Here is a 20237-nt window from a genome sequence, read left to right as displayed (position 1 = left end):
CTGTTGCCTTCCCTGCAAATTGCTGGTGCTCAGCAGTTCTCAGGGGTGGGCCGCACTAATAGCAGCAGGCGCTTGCCAGGACATGGCCAGAAGTGCCCGCCACAAGAGGTGTCAACCCCTTCCCACAGGGAGGTTCTCGCTCCTAACCCATGCTGTCCCCCGGGGACCTGCGGGTGCGGAGGCTCGGCATCTGCCCGAGGCAGTGCCCACGCATAAGGACTTCAGGAAATGAGGAGACTCTGAACAGTAATGCCTTTTTTTGTGAGGGGAAAAGCTTAGCGGAGTTATTTTAAACCATCTTCTTTGTGGTAGCCCTTTTGGCTCCCAGCTCTGTCTGAGGCAGAGGTGTAGAAAATATTCGAGGGCAGAACATCAGAGCTGCACTCAAGGAGGACAAAGACGGTCTGTCTCTGTCAGATCACAGCATGTTCAGAGGACTAAGAGCACACTCACATTTGATCAGCTGAGACAGTCTACAGGAACAAAAATATTTAAGACTTCTGTAGCTACCTCAGAGCTCCTGTTATGTCGGCATTTATTTGGGATTTTTCTTTGCTCTCCAACACCAAAGACTCCATCTTTTCACATAATCTCCACACAAGCCATGGAAAGCTGCCTAGCCCTGGAGGACCTCAGCTCATGAGACTCTAATACAATAGTGCCGATGACTCCAGATCACTGCTTCAAGGGTTATTCAGATGGCAGAGTGATGAGCAGGGTATAAGCATCTAGTGAGAAAAGTTATTGGCAAGAAGAGAGTCCCAAAATCTGTTGTCTTCCATGGCAGTGAGGAGGAGAGCCAAGAAGAAAGCACAGACAGACTGCATCCTCTGCAGCCTCTCACAGCCTAGTAGTCATGGTGGTGGCTAGTCTTGGTTAAACAGCTCTGCCTCCTCACCAACCCAGGGTACGTGTGGCACCACCTGGGCACCCATGGGCTCCCCAGCTGGGAGCAAGGAGGTTTCTCCTTGCCAGGAATGAGCGCTGGGGAAGTCAGAGAGAAAGTGCACGCTTGAGGCAGAGCAGCAGGCCTCAGCTCAAGTTGGTGCCGCAGAGGTACTGCCTCGTCCGAACGGACTTGTACAGCCCCTGGAGACCCGCTCCCTTGCAGCCATGCCACTCGGGATACCAGCTGCGCTTATGCAGGCCATGGTGCATTCGCACATGTTGTCATCCAGCTACAGTCACAGCAGACCTCACGGCAAGCTAATTCCAAGCTTTCAAAAGTCTGTCAGACTGTATTTTATTTAAGTATGCACTCATAGTAGTGGCTTGTATTTCTGACATATGGGTGATGGGCACAGTGCCTGGATACCCTGATAAAATATGTCTATCCCTTCCCATCTTCAACAGAGACTAAAGGCATTTTCAGTGTAAGGCAGAGCTGCAGCAATTTCTGCCTAAACTAACATTTCATTTCCTTGCTACAGCTCACTTCTATTGTCATCACTTTCATGCCTCTAATTTACTTGCATCTGTTTTGTGTTTGAAGTTTATGACACTTGCCCACTTTGGCTACAGTAGTTTATAACCCAACACTAAACATAYGTTTATGTTTACTGCACACTACTCTGAATCCTTTGACTTAGCGTTGTATCAGTTCATTATGTGATTAATGGGGAACCTCTGAGACCTCAGTCCTTTAATTGCAATAAATTGGGGAATCATTTGGAGATGGGTAAAGACAGGTTACCAGTAAGTGCACAACTGGCCTGACATTCAGAGCTGTTGAGCACTGGCCACCCACCCTGTTACCTCTGGGGTTTTTAGCGTCTCCAAACATCCAGCCACAAATGCTTTCAACAAAAGTCTAGTGTGGATGTCAAAGAAGAAACTGAAGTCTGGTGCCGTTTTGGCTCCAGAGGCCCTCTGCATGCCCTACCTACCTTTATACTAAGTGCCCATTGCCTTTGCATTAGAGCTAATGAGATCTTCAAAAAGGTTATGGATGGCTGGGGGAGGTGTATAACATATCATATTACATATGTAACATATAGCATATTGCTAAATAATATCTACAGCAGCTGTTAGGTAACATGCTAGTGTCCTGACACCTGCTGAAGTGAATATTAAAGGTCCAGTAGGCTTTTCAGACCAGTTTTACATTCATTAACTTCAATGGAGCTACTTCTGTTTTTCAGCAAACATGATAAATTATGCCAGCATCTTGGTGAAGTAAACACACTCCCTCCTCATAGCCAGAGCCATTAAGGTGATGCATAGATAAATGTTATTATTTTTCATACAGATAACAGGATGCTCCTTAGAGCTAATAAGTATTTACTTTCTCTTGCATTGCTATTATGTCCCTCATTGAGAACTGTAACTAGCATCACTGATTGTTTGTGTAGTTTGCCTTCTAATTTTTTGTGCTATGGTTGACTGAAACTGCAATGTGCATTAGGTCAATATAGGAAAAGTTGTGTTTGATCTCTGCCTTTACACTGTTTGCCCTGATCTACCTGGGAGCTGTGTTTAAGCTGTTGGGTGTGACACATCACAGCAGTTTATACTGTACATCATTTAAAAGGGACAATCATGTATTTTCCATCCATAAAGCCCCTACTAATATTATCCCCAAACATTTGAATCAGCCACTCCTACTTCTCTCATGATTTCTTGATGGGTGACAGACAGCCAAATCCTGAGGTTCCTTCTGGGGCAAATTTCCATCACATAACTAAAGGCTGGGTGCCATCCATCTCCTGCACGGGGACCCAAAGGCAGAAGGACCTTCCCTTCATTCTCCCTCTGCACAGGCACTGCTCTCAAGAAGTGGTTTTGCAAAGAATATTTGCTGCAAGCATGTGATCTCCTGCTGCCAGTTAAAAATCTCACAAGAGTTTACCTGTTACTCATTATGTACAGCAAGGACTAAATAAAACCATGGCCATGACGCATAAGGAAATGCCCCCTCTTGGTGCCTCAGAGATGCAGATCAGCGTTGTCTTGCTGAAGTCAATGCTGCAGAGCTAGTCTGCAGCAACAGATTATCTGATCAGTCATCTCCACGACTGCTGCTGTTCCTGTTCTGGAGAAAACAACATTTTACAACCACCTACAGTCATTTTTCAGATAGTAAGAGCTATGCAAACAATAAATTTAAAATAATAAAAGCTGCACAGCAAATTGACCTGGAAAGTAAAATACTAGTGCAAGTAGGTTTTTTCTGGCTTTGATTCACCCACAAAGGCATAAGCACACACGTACAGAGGCATGCTGTAAAGAGGCTCCGCTTTCCAAATGATCTGTGAGGGGAGGATTCAGCACGAGCCCCAGTGCTTCTGCAGAAGGATAATAGCACCAGAGAAATGTAAACTGGAAGGGACATCCGGAGGTTGGCTTGGTCAATGTCCTATTGCATAGGGGCTATGACTAGCACTAGGCCAGACCAGCCGCAGCCTTATCTTGCCATGTCTGGAGACCCTCCGAGGATGGAGATTCCACGACTGACCTGGGCAACCTTTTCCGGAGCAGTACGTCCCTCCTGACATCCAACCTGAATTGCAGGACAATCCAACCCAAAGTAAATACACTTCTTTTCCCTTCTGTAATGGGCTACATGTGCATTATTTCTGGGTAGCTTTTCAATAAGAAGCAACCTGGGAGAGAGTTACCCCAATTTTTGCCACTTTCACCTGAATTACTGCTTAACCTATTAGAAATCTGGAACAGATAAAGTCTCCTTATTTCTTTTGTTTCACTTTTCTCTCAGCTTGTTGGACAGGAAATGCCTGGACTCTTCCCTGGTTTGACAGAAATTCAATTCCACTAGTGTCAACTCTTTGGAGCAGAGAAGCATCCATTAAGCTTATTTCCATTTGTCTTTGTCCTAACAAAGGTTCAGTATATAGAGACACGAAGAAAATCATTTTGAATTGTTTTTTCCATTATCTCTTTCTCACTTTCTGCCATTTCCCATTTGCCTAGCCTCACTTCTTTACTCTCCTTGTGTTTGGCCTGTAGCAATTATCTAGATATCTAGGGAAAAGCATTAGGTTTTAAGATTTCAGGCTCCATTTTGACAAAGGCTTGGCAATCCAGAGACACTAAGGGTAGCGGATTAATCTTCCATCTGTTTGCCTTGAGGGGACAAAGCAGACAAATCAGAAAGAGGTTTCAAAAGATACTTGCATGATAATATTGCACACTCGTTAGGCAGGAAATGCTCAGATAAGCCATATCAGCTTGGGAGTCATTCCAGTCACCAAGTTAAATAGGTTCTTAAAAGTTCACTTTATACACAGCAGGCTGGAAAGTTTCCTTCAGGTCCATTCCTCTAGACTGTGTGATTGCCAACTGCCTCTTTAGGCACATGCCACCTGTAGCTAAAATTTTATGGACACCAGTGAGGAAGCGGCCTGATCTTCCACGTGATCGAAACATGAGCTGAAATACCAGTGCAGCACAACTCAGGGAGAGCAGATAAACCCCACCTAGGACCAACCACTTCCCTTCCCGTAGGCCGAATGCTGCCTTTGCTCCCACGAGTGCAGCAGTGCAAAGCCGGGACACTTTCTAAAGCCTGCCTAACCCCCCAGGGTGGCTCACAGCACCTCCTCGCCCACAGCTGTTTGCCTGCACACCGGTGAGGTGAGCCAGGCAAGGGGGCACAGCTGGCAGCAAGGGGGGTCCGGAAGCTGCTTAAGCCAGTACCACCTCTGAACACATCACCATGGCCCTCGTCTTATACCGCCCTCCTGAAAATGGCCATCTGTCTTACAGAGAAGGAGAACTGCTACCCCATGTCCCAAAAGCAGCTGCATTTCACGGGAAGCAGCTCTTCCAGTATACATACACACAGCGATGCCTTGCATTCACGCTGAGATATAGCAACACACGCTGCATAGGAAGGCCACCAGATCTAAAAGTGCTGCTCATTACTCAGTGTAGCCATCAGCACTAACGAGGCCAGTGTCCTCAGGCCATTGCCTCTGATCTCCTTCTTTATGCAAGATGCATAAAATGCAGCCACGTGCTCTGTAACACGCTCTGTCCTCGGCCGCTGGCGATGGCCATCTGCACAGCTGGGGGGGACCATCCGTGGGGTCTGCAAGCCCCCAGCACATGCTCCTGGAGAGAGCCCCATCCTTCCCCAGCGACCTGAGCACAGCCGGAGCGGGGATGAAGTGGAACCGTCCCATGGGCCCCACTGGAGCCGAGTCCTGGCGTCCCTGCCCTGTCCCCAAGGAGGGGAACGTGGCATGGGCACCGACTGTCCCAGGACAGAGCTGTGTGTGGCACTGACTCATCTGCCTCCAGGCCCTGCCGCTGGTCCCTGATGACTAATTGCATTTACTGCCAGGGTTTTTACAATCATCATATTTTGGGGAGAGCAAACATAAACAGGCTTAGCAATAATTGTTGATATGTCTCTACTGTTTCCTCCTTTGGCCAAATAGGTCCCCCCTGCCACCACACACACACACACAGTTTCAGGTTTTTCCCTTATTTTTAAGAAATAATGTTACCTTTCCTTGTCTAAAGGGAAAAGAAGGAATGAAATTCCAAGGAGTTTCTGATGTGGTATAGACTGCGGAAAGTTTCTGTAACTTGTCTACAGAGAAATGCTGGTCTCTGGGCAAACGACATTGCCACAATACAAAACAAATTGCTACTGAGCCCCCTGGAGAAGTGCCTCTCAGCTATGGAAACAGCCATGTAAGGATGGTACCTTTGAGAGCATGGCCCAGAAACAAAGTGCCCTTAGAAAGAGGGCTCCAGACAAGAGCATCAAGTATCTTGAAGGCTCTTGTGGTGAATCAGCTGCTTTCACATGTCTTTCCATGGGAAGCGCATCCTCATTTGCTTATGTTTGTATGTAGATGCATATATATGGTCACATGCACACACTGAGATGGATTTCTTTACACTTTTATATATTTAGTGGGAATCTGTAGCTTATGTCTAGAATGAATCTGAAAAATCCTTGAGATGGGAAGTCTTCTCTTTACCTAGAGAACATGTAAGCAGGACCACAGCATTAATGGAAAATAGCAAAGGATAAGTGTGAAGTCCAGAGGGCAGGGCAATCAGATAATTTGGGTTCTACTTAATGTGTTATTAATTATATTTTAAAATTACACAATTATATAGTACAGTATATAATTTTGATAAATAAATTAATTACATAATTCCAACTTCAGCAACAAGATTAGAACTCAGGACTTTTATTTATATTGATCTATTTTATAATTGTTTTATTTTTATATTTTTAAGAATATATATAATACAAAGCTCAGCAGGTAGACACCTTCCTGAGAGATGGGAGACCTTTGGTCAAGCTTTTACTTACCCCAAAACCACAGGATTGTTTAGTAACCCAGCAATGGCAATCTGATCTGGCCTAGTGGCTGCCCTACCCAGGAGCAGAGGCTGTGAACTTCCACAGCCTGGAGTTAGATGTTTAATTCCCTTGGAGGGCCCAGGTTGAAGGCTCACCTCTGCACGTGCTCTGCCAGCTAATTTCCCCCATGCATTGCTTATGGGACCTTTGCATCTATTAGTAAATGTTAAGTGGCACCATGAAGCGAAAAGATAGGCAGAATAACATGGAGCCTCGCTCCACCCAGTGAATCTGGCCTTTAATTCCTTGTCAAGGTCAACTCCAAGCCTGTGCGTGTAGCGCAGTCGCCTGATAACCAGAGGAATGCATGTCATTCCTGCGCATGAGAAAGAGTGGTGCACTGGCTGCGAATCGGCTCCAGCCGCTGGAGCGGGGGCCCTGCGCAATAGGTGGCCCTGCTGGAGAGGAGTTTCCATGAAAGAAGGGGTGAGGGAGTCCCTGCAGCTGCATATTTTTAGGACATATGAACACGGAGACCCTTGGACTCCCTTTTGCTGTTAGACAGGAAGGGGATTTACTGAGGAAAGGGAGCTGAAATCACTCCACCAGCCTGCGGTTCTGCTCCCCTTCCCAGGCTGTGCCCCTCTCCGGGAGCTGTGAACTCCAAGGAAGAAGCACCTGCTGCAGTGCCCACAACGCACACGGAGGCCCAGGCGCCGGCAGGGTCCTCGGACACTATATAGCTGCAACACATCAATCACCAAAGCGCTGCAATTGCATTGAACCAAGGCCGTTTCCTAACGCTAGCTGCAGGCTTCTCGCCCGCCTCTGACCCACTGCACCACAGCTCCTTTGTGTGGGTGCCGAAAGCTGGATATGGGCACTGAGTCGTCCCTGCAGTATTTCAGTTCTGATTTGTGCTCTTTTGTTGCTTTTTCTGTTTATTTTGCACAGCATCCTGATATTCCTGATATTGCTGTTTACCCTCTTTACATTTCTCAGCTTCTCTTGCTTACTCCTACAGCTACTGCTGTTATTACTTTGCGGAAGAAATTAGATTCCATATGCTCTGCTCTTCGTTTTGTGCCCAATCCTTCCACTTTTGCCCAGGCAAAAACTCCCAGCTTCTGTGCTAGGACTCCTCTGTCCTGCTCTGAAAGCTAGTGCTTTGTGGCAATTATTGTTCCGCTGCTGCTATTTGGTGTACCAGCGTTTTAGGAAACTGTTAAGAATAGAGAAAAAAAATGTGTCTAGTATCTGTAGGCCCAGCTGGGCAACTTTTACTCAAAGCAGAAAAATGGTTGGTTATAGAGGAAATCAGTAGGATAAAATACTTGAATAAAGACTGGGAACTATAGCTGTATATTACACTTCTGATTAATTTTCACTGAATCATATAGGTAGCAGGTTCCTGTATCCTTGCTTCTGCTCTTCATTTCTCTAGTGTGAGGGTGGAGGTTTCTCTCAAATGGTGCTGGGACAAAACCCACTAAAATCAATCCCAGATACGATTATGCAGACACCAGGTAGTCTGTCCTGCCCCGGTGTTTTCCTCGAGAGCAGATGACTCTGGAATCCCCATGCTGGCAACTATTTGCTTACAAATTTGTAATATGTAATGAAATACCCCGGAAACTATTTGCAAGCAAAGAGTTCCCAGGGTATTTCATTACTTATTACAAATTCTCAAATTGTTCACAAACTATCAAATATTAATATGTAGATGCAGGGCAGTATCAGAACAGATCCACTATTTTCAGAAGAGATTAGCCATGTTCAATGGACATTTGCTCAGGCCTGTATTCATTCCAGTTACGTCATGTTCATCGATTACCATTCAAAAAACAGGAAATACCACTGAATTTTTGTTCATGTATTGGAGACTACTGGGCCATTATAATCTTCTTGCTAAGGCACTGATAGGAGGAAGGGTAATGCCTCTCCCGTACGAGGAGGCTCTGTGAGTACAAAGAGCTACTGAAGTCCTTAGGAGGACGACGGTACCTTGGCTCCAGCAAGCAGGCAGCCTGAAGGTGGAGCACAGTGTTTTTCTGATACAGTGTACATAGCACTCCACCCAAGCCTCCCTGTGTAAATAGAAAATAAAGTCAAATTATGCCAGTAAAGAGTGGATTACGCTGGTCACTGGGAGTGCTTGTGTATGTTCAGTCATCATCTATGATAAGGCGCCAGCCATAAAATGCCTCCTGAACACAGCTCCTCTGGAAGCTGCAGGATGCCAGCAGAACCACGAGCGTGTCGCGTCGCTTCACCGAGGCAGCAAGGAAGAGACRGAGGGAAGGGCTGCCGAGCCGTCGGGGCCTGAGCCCTCCCAAGGGGCCGAGAGGAGTCCCTCGCTGCAGCAGGGGAAAGAAAAGCCGTGATTGCTGCAGCAGACCTAAGGGGACGAAGTTCAGTTCGAAGAGGTACAGGGCAGCAACCTTTCTACCGGCAAAGTTGTCCTGCAGTCAGTAAAACGTAGCAGTCATAAGGACTCAGATAACAACGTATATAATGAAGATAGAGATTACAGAGCCTCGCGATCAATCCGTCCTGCAACGAAAAGCCATTGTAGAACAGCGCTAGTGCTAGCCTCCAAGCCCAGTTAACTAGAAACTATAGCAATGCTATAGGGCTCTGAAAACAAAAATCTTACAGGCAGTTTCACTGGCGCTGTGATAAGTTAAACCAGTGTGCAAGTCTGAGCAGGCCCCAGATTTGGTGCATTTCTTACAAGCAGAAAGAATATTTATTTCTGTCAGAAATAGAAAAAAAAACATTGTAATCTTCTGATATGAAGGCTACGTGAACATGAAAACTTCCAAGAGAGCTGGAGTTAAAGGCTTTATTAGGCCGAGGACAAGTGCCCTTGCGGGTGGCCCTGGCGCCTCCCATGCCGGGGGCTGCTCAGTGGGGCGGCTGGCCAGCCGACCGGCTCCCTCTGCCCAGGGAGGTGGAATCTGATTTTAAGAAACCAAGTTGCATGTTGGTCAAACTTTCAGTTTCCCCAGAAAAAAATAAACAAGGGCAAGGTTATTATGGGCTGATAGCAGATAACGATCCGGGAGCACTGCCTGGCGCCAGGGCGATCCCGGCGGCACGCACCCCCGGCAAGGCAGCAGTCGCGGCGGCCGCGTGCAGACCGGCTGCAAGCCCCCCACCAGCCGAGCTCCAACCAGAGAGCCAGGTGCTCAGGGAAGAAGATCCGATGAGGGGATTTGTGGGAGAAAAGAAACCCTGCATGTGCGCATGTAATTAAAAGCTTTGTCACGGCGCACGTGCACGAAGGTTGTGGATTACAGCTGAAAACGCAGCTTTGACTTGGGCGTTTGCTAGCATTTGAGAGCTGCTCTTTTGCAGTCTTAGCAGCCATGTTGTGATTGCCTGTGTGTGAAATATGAAAAGACTCTAGGTGATGGAAGCTTTTTGCAGGGAGAAATAGAAACAAGAAATCCTGCCAGCAGAGCGATTGCCGGCAAGGCACCCGTCCCTTCGCCGTTGCTGCTGCATGCTGCCAGCACTTGCTCCTTCAGCGCGCCCAGGAGAAGCCAACGGCTCCTGTCTGGAGCAGGGAAAGGGACAGCAACGTGGTATCGCCCCAGCTGAGAACCAGCCACGCGCAGCCGCTGCCCGGGCTGGGGCTCCATGGCAGCGAGTTTCGTTTGCGGTATAAATTAATGCATTTGCGGCATAAACGAATGCTAGCTTCACAGAATTGACACTCAAAAAGCCTGCCAACCGGCTGTGACAGAAGGAACCGCGGGGTGACGGAGCTGCCGGTGCCCGCGTCTCCCGGCCGAAGCCGTGGCCCCGGGCAGCCGCGTCCCCGCGTCCCGGTGGGTGCTCACGCAAAGCTCAGCAGCCCTCCACGAGCCTCGGCCGCAACGCGTCGCCCCTGGGACCGCGACTGAATTATGTTCATCCTTAAGTACTTGCAGGATAGAGGCCTCAGTTCATCGAGTTAAAATACCAAAACAAAGCAAAACACCTCTGTCTGCGTAACCCACTGCACTTAATAAAAATGCTAGGGACCCTGCTGGAGCTAAGCCATTGTTGATAGCCATAAAAAATTGGTTAATAAATCTTCTTCCCCTGATGAAATAGGCTACTTCACAGCCAGAACCAAACAAATTGAGCATTTCAAAGCAACCTGTTTGATACAAGCCCTGATTTGCACACAAATAGCAGCATCCCCAGCACCCAGCGGTAAGCAAGCCCGCGGAGCCGGCTGGCCTTTATTGCTTGTCCCTCACCGGTGTCACAGCCGAGCTCCAGGAGGAGATTTACTGCACAAATATTTTCCTTCCAAGTGACAGGAAGGGGATTTACCTCTGCAATCTGCAGGCCGTTAGGTGAAACAATCCCAAAAAACTAACAGTGGAAACCAGCCTCACACACACTGCGAAGGCATTAGCTGTCCACACAGTTGCTGCCCTGCTAATGGTCCCCCAGGGGTACAGCGCCTCTGGCAGAGACAGAAGCTAAAAGTTCATAATAATGCAGCTTTTACCTTTTTTGGTTGCCTTCATTTTAAAAATGGAAACGTAACTAAAAGAAAAGCAGCTGCTCATCCCCCTGCTGCTCCATTGAAATGGTACTGAAAGACTGTTTAATCTAGTATGTGAAAGAGAAAATAGGCTTAAAGAACAGGCTCTGCTCTTAAAAGGATTTTTTGAGTCAGTATTTTTAAAATACAGCTGATAGGCAAGGTGGGGGAAATAATACATTTCACTAGCTTTTCTCAGCTGCTTGACTGTTGAGGTATTACAATAGAGTGCAATAATTGCAAAGAGAAAAAAAATTAACATTTTTAAAAAAGAAACTCTCACTCTAAATTCATGCCAAACTCTTTTCTTAACAAGTCAGTACTGACCTGTTCACTCCTTTCCTGCCTACAGGAAAGCAAGCAGGACCTGCGGGGCAGGACCTGCTTCTAGGCAGAAAAACTCAGTGAAAAGGTCCATCTAAATAAACATTGCTGTTTCAACAGAATTCACTGTGTGTTTCTCTGGATGCTATACATAATTGTCTAGAGAATCACACTGCGGGGAGGGTGGGGGAGCACATTTGTTTAGGCCCTTCTAGCAACAATGAAGGACTTGGAAACAGTGATGAGCAAAGTCTGAATTTTTCAAAACCATGTGGCTTGGGGCTCAGATCTCCTGATAACTCATTAGGATTTGGGTTTCCAAGACAGGTGTTTGGCATGTCTGATTCCCTGCTCCCTTTAGGAGACATCAAGCTGAGCATTAAACTCCTGCGGTCTTGAAAGTTCAAGTCAGGGTGGGTTTTGCTCTGTTTTTCCTGTTGAACATCGTTTCAGGATTGAAGCCGCTGGTCAGGGCTGACTGGACAGCACAACGCTTTGTTAATCTGCAGGCGCTGAGGCTCCCTCCTGGCTTTCTTCCCTTGCAGTTTGTTTTACTTCAGGATTCACCCACTGGGATTATAAAGGCCGCAGACAAAGGTTAGAGGTGAGACAAAGAAAACGGCACTGTTTGTTTGTTTAGAGGGAGCCAGGATTCATAACGCTGGAGACACTGCGCCCCTCCCAAGAGATAGCTGCAATTCTACAGCACCTCTCCTCAACTTTTTTGTATGGAAATATAATACAGTGACAGATCCAAAATACCATTTCCCTGAGTAACTCCTAGAACCAAAACAAGAAGGAGAGTTTATCCTGCAAAGTGGCCAGCCACTGGAACAAAACAAACACTGCTCCATTGATCTCAGTCCCCACGTGGGAAAACATCTATAAAAAGAAAGACAACTTTACTTACTTCAGAGACCTTCTTTTCTATTCACTCAACTTGTTCCTTAAGATATAGGTCTCTTTGACCACAGATCTTTTTTTTCTCAGGAGATAATCATCTTATCCCTTCCTTCAATGAAAAGGCCAAATTTTGCTTTCATTTAATTGCGGTAGAACCCCACTGATCAGCATCTGACATGATCCTGCACCCACAGCCTGGCAATACCTTTTCCCTGTTCACACCTTGTTTAACCATTACGACGGTAGCAAAGGCTGGTGAAGACACATCCATTTCATGTAAGGAAAATGTCGCTTTTTCCCCAGGCATTTTAGCGTGTCTGCCCTCCAGGGCAGCATCCACTTCTAATGGGATCACTCCAGATTTATAACGTAGCATGTGGTTATACAATAACAAAAAAATCCATTCCAAAGTCCTGGTTAGAAAAGGTAGGCTTTCCTGGGACCAGCGTCTGACATCAGCCACACAGGCACTAATCTGGGGTGAATCTGCTGGCGTCAGTGGCTTTACTCTAAACACACTCTGGGGTAAAAATGAGAATCACAGCCTGGCTCAGGCAGCCCAGCTCCAGCACTCTGCTACCAGAAGTGGCTGCTTACTTTCAAGCTCTCTGCACAGCCTGTAATCACCCAACATTGAAACCAGATTTACAGGCTCTTTAGAGGAGGAGAAGTTTGTGATTTCCAAAGCAGACACACTTGGTATTTCAGAAAAAGGTCAAACCCCCTATGGAGTAAGGAAGTTTTAATAGAATCAGTTCAGCAGGAGTTAAGAGGAGACATACCAACCCAACGGCCCTCCAGACTGGGACAAGCAGAGACATAGGGAAAGCCACAAGCACTGTTGTTTTGAGAAAAGAATCAGGGAAAGAGAGAGGCACAGGGGAAGCTAAATTACATCTTGGACATTTGATTTCATTTATTCCAATTGGACAGACTTTTCAGTTAGAAATAGAGAGGGTTGTCCCTCTTGCACTCCAGGGCTTGCAGCAGTTTCAAAGAAAGGAGTGCTTGTTATTGTCTGCAGTGGAAATCTGAGAGTGCGTAGCACAATGACAAATCCAGGCTCCTAAGTCAAATACATTTTAAAAGGATAGTCATCAGTTACTGTCTCACCTCTCTGGACTCCAGCCTCTGGCCAGGCTCTGCAGCTGTAAATGTTGTTTGTTCCCTGCCTTGTAAGGCTGTTTGTTATCCGTGCCTGATAGGGCACCAGCACTAGGGAAGCCCATGGACCATCACTAAGGTCCCTCCTTATTACAGGAATATAGATTAAAACCAGAGAGTAATGGAAAACTTGTATCGGTGAGATCTGCAGATATAATAAGCAGCCTCTACCAAAATACTTACTAGCAATAAATATTCTATTCTCCAAAGAATGGTCTGCAGAATTGCCAAGTGATTTTGGTGAACAGTTCATTTTTTCTCAGCCTGTTTGAAGTCAAAAACTCTCTGCAGAAGTGATTTTTTTCTGAAATATTTCCTTCTGTTGGACTGAGGAAGCAAAAGCAGAATCAAAAGCGCAGACCAACCAAGCTGTGCATAAACCGTGGCTTGGGCAGAATGCTGACCATTAACCTCCCCCACTGTTGTACTGCTTTCATGGTTAAAGGCTATCAGCTTGCATCAGCAAAGGTGACTGCTAGTTTCAAATGTGCACTTAACACTGGGAACACTAGAAAATCTGATTCAACAAGTCCTATCCTGGCACAGTCATGCACCTGTGTACTCCAGAAGAGTCACTGATGAAGAAACATGGGAGGACGCTGTCTCTGCCCCACACTGTCTAGCCTACACAGATAGCCACTGCTTGCTTCTCCCCCCCATGGGATCCTAAAGTCTGGTAAAGCTTCAGTAAGAAAACATGGAGCTAATTCCATAACTCACATAGCTGAGACCAGAAAGCAGGGCTTGTAACGTAGTTTCCTGAATACATAGGCTCAAAAATAAATTGGAAGTCCACATGCCAGCTTTAAAAGACTCAGTGCCTAGACACTTGCAGGCCATATCAGCTACCGCACCTAAGCTGCACATACCGGACCTGGTAATAGGACAGCATCAGGAGAAGGCAGCTGCAAACCTGCGTGCTTTGCCTAGAGGTTCAGTGGCCCTGCTCTGAAGACTGCAGAGGAAGGCAAACATCTCTTTTCTTCTTTAAAATATCTCCACAGCAAGGGGCCAATTAAGAGTAGCCTGGTCTTATTAGCCTTTCAATGGCAAGTATAAATAGGCCCTTATGTATTCAAATCAGCAGCAAATGAGTAGTGAAGGTCACAGGATGTTTTGATGACTATATAACATGCTCCTTCCGAGCTCTGGAGAGAGCACTGCAAAGTTCAGCTATCGCTTCTTCCCATTTGTCTAATCATAACTACTCCTGCAGCTCCTTTTGTGACAGACGCTATTTCAGATTTGTCTCTTTCAACACCAAGTTCCCAGCCAGTCCTCCCTAAAAAGAATATGTTTGGTAGAGCAGGCAACTGCCCCAGACTTTAGTTGATATCAACGCAAAAAAGGGCAGAGCACTTACAGAAAAGCAGCATTTTGAAAGGTCAGGCAGAAGACCATGGGCCAGGTTCCTACCACAGTTACATCCGCATTATCTCTTAAACATTAGCAGCAGAAAAAGGTAAATATCGGAGAACATAACTTATGGCATTGAAAGCAACTCTTCAGGCATATAGAGGAAATAAGAAGAGTCAGCAGCTTGAGGTAGAGATGAAACTAATTCTCCTAAACTATACTTTAATGCTGCAGACACAGGCATGGTGGAACCTTGGCTCTCATTGCACTCTGCCTCCACGAGTGTTTAACTGTATGGATACGTTTGCAATACCAGTACCTCTGTTTGCACAGCCAAGTGACCAACTTATCTTCAACAAGCCTATCGCATAGTTTAAGTGTACTTTCAGGAACATAAACTTGTGACCTATAGGGGCAGCTTTCCCTTGCTTACATCCCTTTTATTTCAGACTGTGTATCCCAAAGCAATACACCACAGTGCTCCAAGTGCCCCGAGACTTGCAGATCAATTCATATAACTGGAGCATTGCTCCAAAGTTTTTGTATCTCTAATTACGCCATCCCCTTCCTCACTAATGGCAAGAATGGGGGCTCACTTTTCTACTAGAGCAGAAGGAGTTGGAAGCATTTCTGAAGTGATTTAAACTCAGATTAATATTAGACTCTTGCCTATTTTTCAACTCCAGCAGCAGCATTTTGAATCTTTTTAACCATGATGTTGGTCTGCCTTTTAAGCAAGTCTGCTTTAATTACTACAAGAAAGTCTAACAGAGCAAGAAAAATAAACACTATAAACCTTTTGGATGCTTCAGGGGTTTTGTTTGTTTTTAGCAGCGAGGCATCGAACAAATGAAGTGATCAAGTGAAGCCAAATAGCTGAAGGAGGATAAAGAACAACGAAATGCACAGATGGAGGCTGGGAAGAAAAGCCACCTATGCAAGAATAGCACAAAGGAGGAGCCAGAGATTAAAGCGAGAACGTTGTTGACTCTTCAGTCTAACAGTCCCACACAAAAGTAGCAGCATGTAATACCGAGTTATGCTATAAAAGAGCAAGGCAGTTGTTTTCCATTTTGCCCAGAGGGGTTATGAGCAAAAGTAATATACACAGCAGAGTTGCCTTCAGGTTTTTTTGGATTCCTCCCATCCCCCAAATAAAGCTGAGAGTAAAAGGTTCAGAAGAAAAAAAAAAAAAAAAGATTACAGAAAATAAGAATTGTGACAAAAGTGAGGAAAACCAGCTATGAAGAATTGGGAGACATTTTCTGACATGTTGGTTTGCACAGAGAGAAGAAGCACTTCTTCATAAACAGAGACAGGAAGAAACAGGTATCAGGCATAACCTGAATTAATTCTTAGGCAGCTAAGAGGAAAATGGCACAAACAAGAATTAAGGACATAGCTTCACTGCTACTTCAAATATTAAACAATAAAGCTGCCACTCTCCTTCAGGAATAACCACATAGCTTCCCGCATTGAGTAGGAAAATAGGCTGTGTTTTCAGAATTTAAACACTATGCATTGGCTTTAATAACAGTACTGCCTTGATCTGTCCCCCATGCCTCCACCCCCCAAAAGAACAATTACTTTCTAAAACAAAAAGCCACAAACAAGTTTCAGACAAAATATATATATTTAAAAAAATCTTTACAATAAGTCAGGAAACATAGGAGCTTGCATACAGTTTATTATAATAACTCAATTCTCAGCTCCCTACAGTTCAGATAACCCTGGTGACAGTGTTTACAACTTCTAATTTTTGCTTTCATAACTTTAAAGCAAACAATACATTTGAGTGTATTTTACTCTGTGCAAATAAGACAACTTTTGGAATCCTTCAGAAGAAATATCCAAGATTCTGTTTGCCGAGGTCCTTTGTTTCTCAAAGATGATTTATGAGAGTTTGTTTTTCAGATAAAGTGCTCCTGTCCAGCAGAACTCAAAGGCCTTCAAGAGTTCAGAGAGTATGTTTAGCCCAGATTAAAAAATAATTGGTCATACAAATTCCAGCTTCCCATGTCCACTGTACATTCCCCAGTGGACTAACGAAAGAATTTTATCATTGCTGAGGTCCGAATGTCTCATTTTGTCACAGGTCATGCAGCAGTTCTCGTGACCAGTTACAGGCACCATGCATTCCAAGTCTAATTTTGCCACCTGCCCTTTTTTCGAATGATGTCCATGAAAACTGTAGTGCAAACGGGAGAGCATTTGCTGTCGTTGATCTTGCAGCCTCTTATTTTCACTCCTGAGCATCCGCAAGGCCAGCATGATAAGGAGCACCAAGATTAGCCCACCAGCTATAGGAACAGCAATTACAGCTGCCCTGAACCACAGTTCTTTTGAAGAGGTCAATTCCTGCACCTTGGTGATGAGATTCCTGCTGTTGTCATGTTGATATCTGCTCCCTTGTCCTGCAAAGGGAGAAAAGATGCGAAGCTTATTTCAGTTTCAACAACTGGCTTATATTTAAACAACCTCTTAAACCCCACACTGACAAGTTTAAGGAGCCACAGCTACATGCTCTGTAATTTATACAGAAATTTCTCCTATAAATGGAAAAACAAGATTCTAAGGGTGTTTATGATATGGAATTTATTACCCCACTAGCTGATCTGACTGGGAATGCCACTGCCACTGTTTCTTAAAAGCAATGTCAAGCAGGCAAGACAGACCTCTCTTACTAATGCAGACATAAAAGCTACTCAACTGAGATGCTTCCCTCCATCCAGCCACACGCTCCTCCTGCTAGTGTCTCTAGTTACATTAACAACAAAATCAATAGCAGACATACAAGGTCTTGATTATCACAAGCCTATAGCCTAGAACAGAGATTTCACTGCAGCTGCCTGGCCCTACCTGAAGTCTCGCCCTTGGGAGGGGACAGAACATCATGCAGTCCCCTGTAATTGCACATGTCTTCATGGCAGCATTCCAACGTGGACATGGTGGTGCCAGAGTGGTTTCGTGCCTGCTTCACTTGGCAGATATCAGCTGTGCTTGCAATAGAGTCCAAGCAGCCGTGCGTAAGTGGGGAATGCGTATTCTGGGGATTGAGCAGTCTGGAGAAGCAGGCGCTGAGCTCGGATTTACACATATAGCCAGTTGCAACACAGTGTGCAGCATCACAGTAGCATCTGATTTCACCTAAAAAAACAAAATTGTGCAAGAAAGGTAAGAATTTGGTCCTTTAAAGTCACCTCACTAGCTACTCCTCTCATTAGCTGCAAGCATTACAAAAGTAATCAAATTTAACAGCACCAATTTTTGGGTACTCCTCTAGACTGTAAATCCATGAGGGCAGGGACTGTTTCCTTTCCATCACTGTACAGTGCCTACCTCGTTGTAACCTTAATCCCAGCAAATGCCTTGGGGCACTTGTTATAATTACTAGTACTATGGTCCTTTCAATTAAAACAAGAACATTTCACTAAGCCAGGGATGGGGGGGACGCAGGAAGGTCACCGTGGCATTTTTTTCCAGTCTAAAGAACTAACAAGACTGTTTTATAGCTACTTCCACTCACTGTCAGCAGTTAAACCACATTTAAAATGAAATCTCACTTTTTTTTTTTTTTTTTTTTTTTAAGAAATACATACCTTCAATCCTATAGGAAGGTCACATCTATGTTTTAAATTATTACTATAGGAATAGCATTCTATTTTTATAAAGATAACCTTGCACACTTTTTCTTTTTAAACTGGGCAGAAACACACAACAAAAATTCTAGTTTTTTTTTTTTTTAATTTCACACAAATATTTAATCGAAACTGCTGAATTGTTTATTACCTCTCACTACTGTGCCAAGATTTAAGAGGTTTAACTAACACCTTATAAAGTTATTACCTAGAACCATTACCATCTAAAATCTCCCTGTCAGGAAGGTTTTTACTGTGTGAAACTAGGCAACTATTTGTAATTTCTCCAGAAAGAGAAAAATTTTTAAGCAGCCCTTCACGCAAAAAGGCTTTTTAGAGAGTATCGTAAAACAAACTGTGCAGTTTATAATTAATTTGTTTGCCAAAGCTAATGTCTTCTGACCCAAATGTAAAGTCACTAAATGGGGTGAAATTGTGAGTATAAAAGTTGTTCTCCCCTCTGCCACCAATTCTGCATGCAATCCAACATGCGGTCAAAAGGGGAAACACTTAGACTGAAAATCCTCTACCGGCTGTATGAAAAATCTCTCAGGAAACCTCAAAAATTTCTGAAGGAAGCGATAAAAAAGTTTCCTTCATAAAACTCTTCATTTTGTGCTCTCCAAACTGCTCTGGTATGAATTATACACGTCCTGCGCTGTAGGGGAAGCTTACTCTTTCTAGGCAAGTTGAAACTCAAACATACATCAGTTCGAGGATTAAGAGGAAGCCAGATTTTGGAGCCATCATTAGAAGAGTGGACTTAAACTACTTTAATGTACTCGGTGTACTCGACATCACAGTAGCACCGAGGCTTTAAAAGTCGATTGAATTGTCAGATCTCTTCCTTTTTTACAGCTTGCACTCCAAAATGAATCCATCAGATTCCCTGTAGCCACCCCATTTTATGGCGCTCCCCCCCCCACGCACACACATGCCTAAAAGGTATTCTGAAAGATGTGAAAAACCACCTCAATCAAGTCCGCTCGCACTCTTCAGCCTGCTTTCCCCAAAACGCTGCTGCAGGCTCCGGGCCTTGAAGTTCCCGCTGCTCTTTAATAACTGCTTAATAGAAGCCAAATGATGGAGTGTCTCACTGTCTCCTGTCTGCACTAATTCCCTTGGGCTTTTAGACCAAGGAACCTAATTTTGCTGGGATTCACACACGTTCCCATCCAGCATGCTATGAAAAAGCCTCTTCCTATTGGGGTTATGCTCAATCATTTTCTGAGCATTCTGCTTTAGGTCTCCCCCCTGCACCCTCTAAAAAAGCATACAGTGTGACAACAACAACAATTGCAAGTAGGAAATAAGATGCAGAGGAGGAACACCATCACAGTTGACAGTTTCTTCATGAACCAAAGCAGAGCACAGGAGAGAAGTGAAGCGCTATGCATGCTTCTTTTTTAACTGGTTATACAAGCCTGCTTAAAATTCTACATTTTATTAACCTAAGACAATCTTATAAACAAAAGCTGACAGGCCAGTCATCGGGTTATTGCAACTGATTTTTAATTAAAACCACATTTTTGGTGGAACAGAGTGGACTTTGTATTACTGTATTAAAACTGTATTTCTGTCAATTCATAAAGTTTCTTCCTGTGCTATGCAAAAGGCCAGAAAGGGTATTTAGTATTTTGAAACAGTGAACAATGCCCTTCTGTTCCCTCCTCTTTCTTGTTACTGTACGTAGCTATTAAAGAAAAATGTCTGCTTTTAGTCAAGATGGCTACAGGAGAGACTGCAGGCTTCTCTTAAAGCTTTTGAAGTMAACAGCAGCCAGAAGTCTGTGATCCCCTAATTATATCATTATCAGCACATAGTTTCAGTATCTGCGACTTCACATCACTCAGTCGCTCCCCGCTCGCCCGCTTTGATGGGGCCAGAAGGCTCCTCTCCGCACGCTACGAGGGCTCTTACTGAGGGCTAATTACACCCTGCCTTCCAAAACAAATAAATACCGCAGCACATCGCCGCCGCGGTGCCTCTTCCTTCAGCCCCCTCCGCGGAGCTCGGCGGT

The 20237-nt window shown here is 44.9% G+C and overlaps 1 protein-coding gene across 1 annotated transcript; it reads right to left on the bottom strand.

Annotated features, from left to right (window-relative positions):
- Positions 1-16193: 16193 nt before the first annotated feature.
- Positions 16194-20113, bottom strand: BAMBI (BMP and activin membrane bound inhibitor). Its single transcript, XM_026083535.1, has 3 exons — positions 19189-20113; positions 17439-17726; positions 16194-16993 (listed from the first exon to the last, which is right to left on the bottom strand). Exons 2-3 carry the CDS (start codon positions 17674-17676, stop codon positions 16575-16577), a joined length of 657 nt encoding a protein of 218 aa, XP_025939320.1. The 5' UTR covers positions 17677-17726; positions 19189-20113; the 3' UTR covers positions 16194-16574.
- Positions 20114-20237: the final 124 nt, after the last annotated feature.

This window comes from Apteryx rowi, unplaced genomic scaffold, assembly GCF_003343035.1.
Source record: "Apteryx rowi isolate R43461 unplaced genomic scaffold, aptRow1 scaffold_606, whole genome shotgun sequence".
NCBI lineage: Eukaryota > Metazoa > Chordata > Aves > Apterygiformes > Apterygidae > Apteryx > Apteryx rowi.
This window is presented reverse-complemented; position numbering and strand designations above follow the sequence as displayed.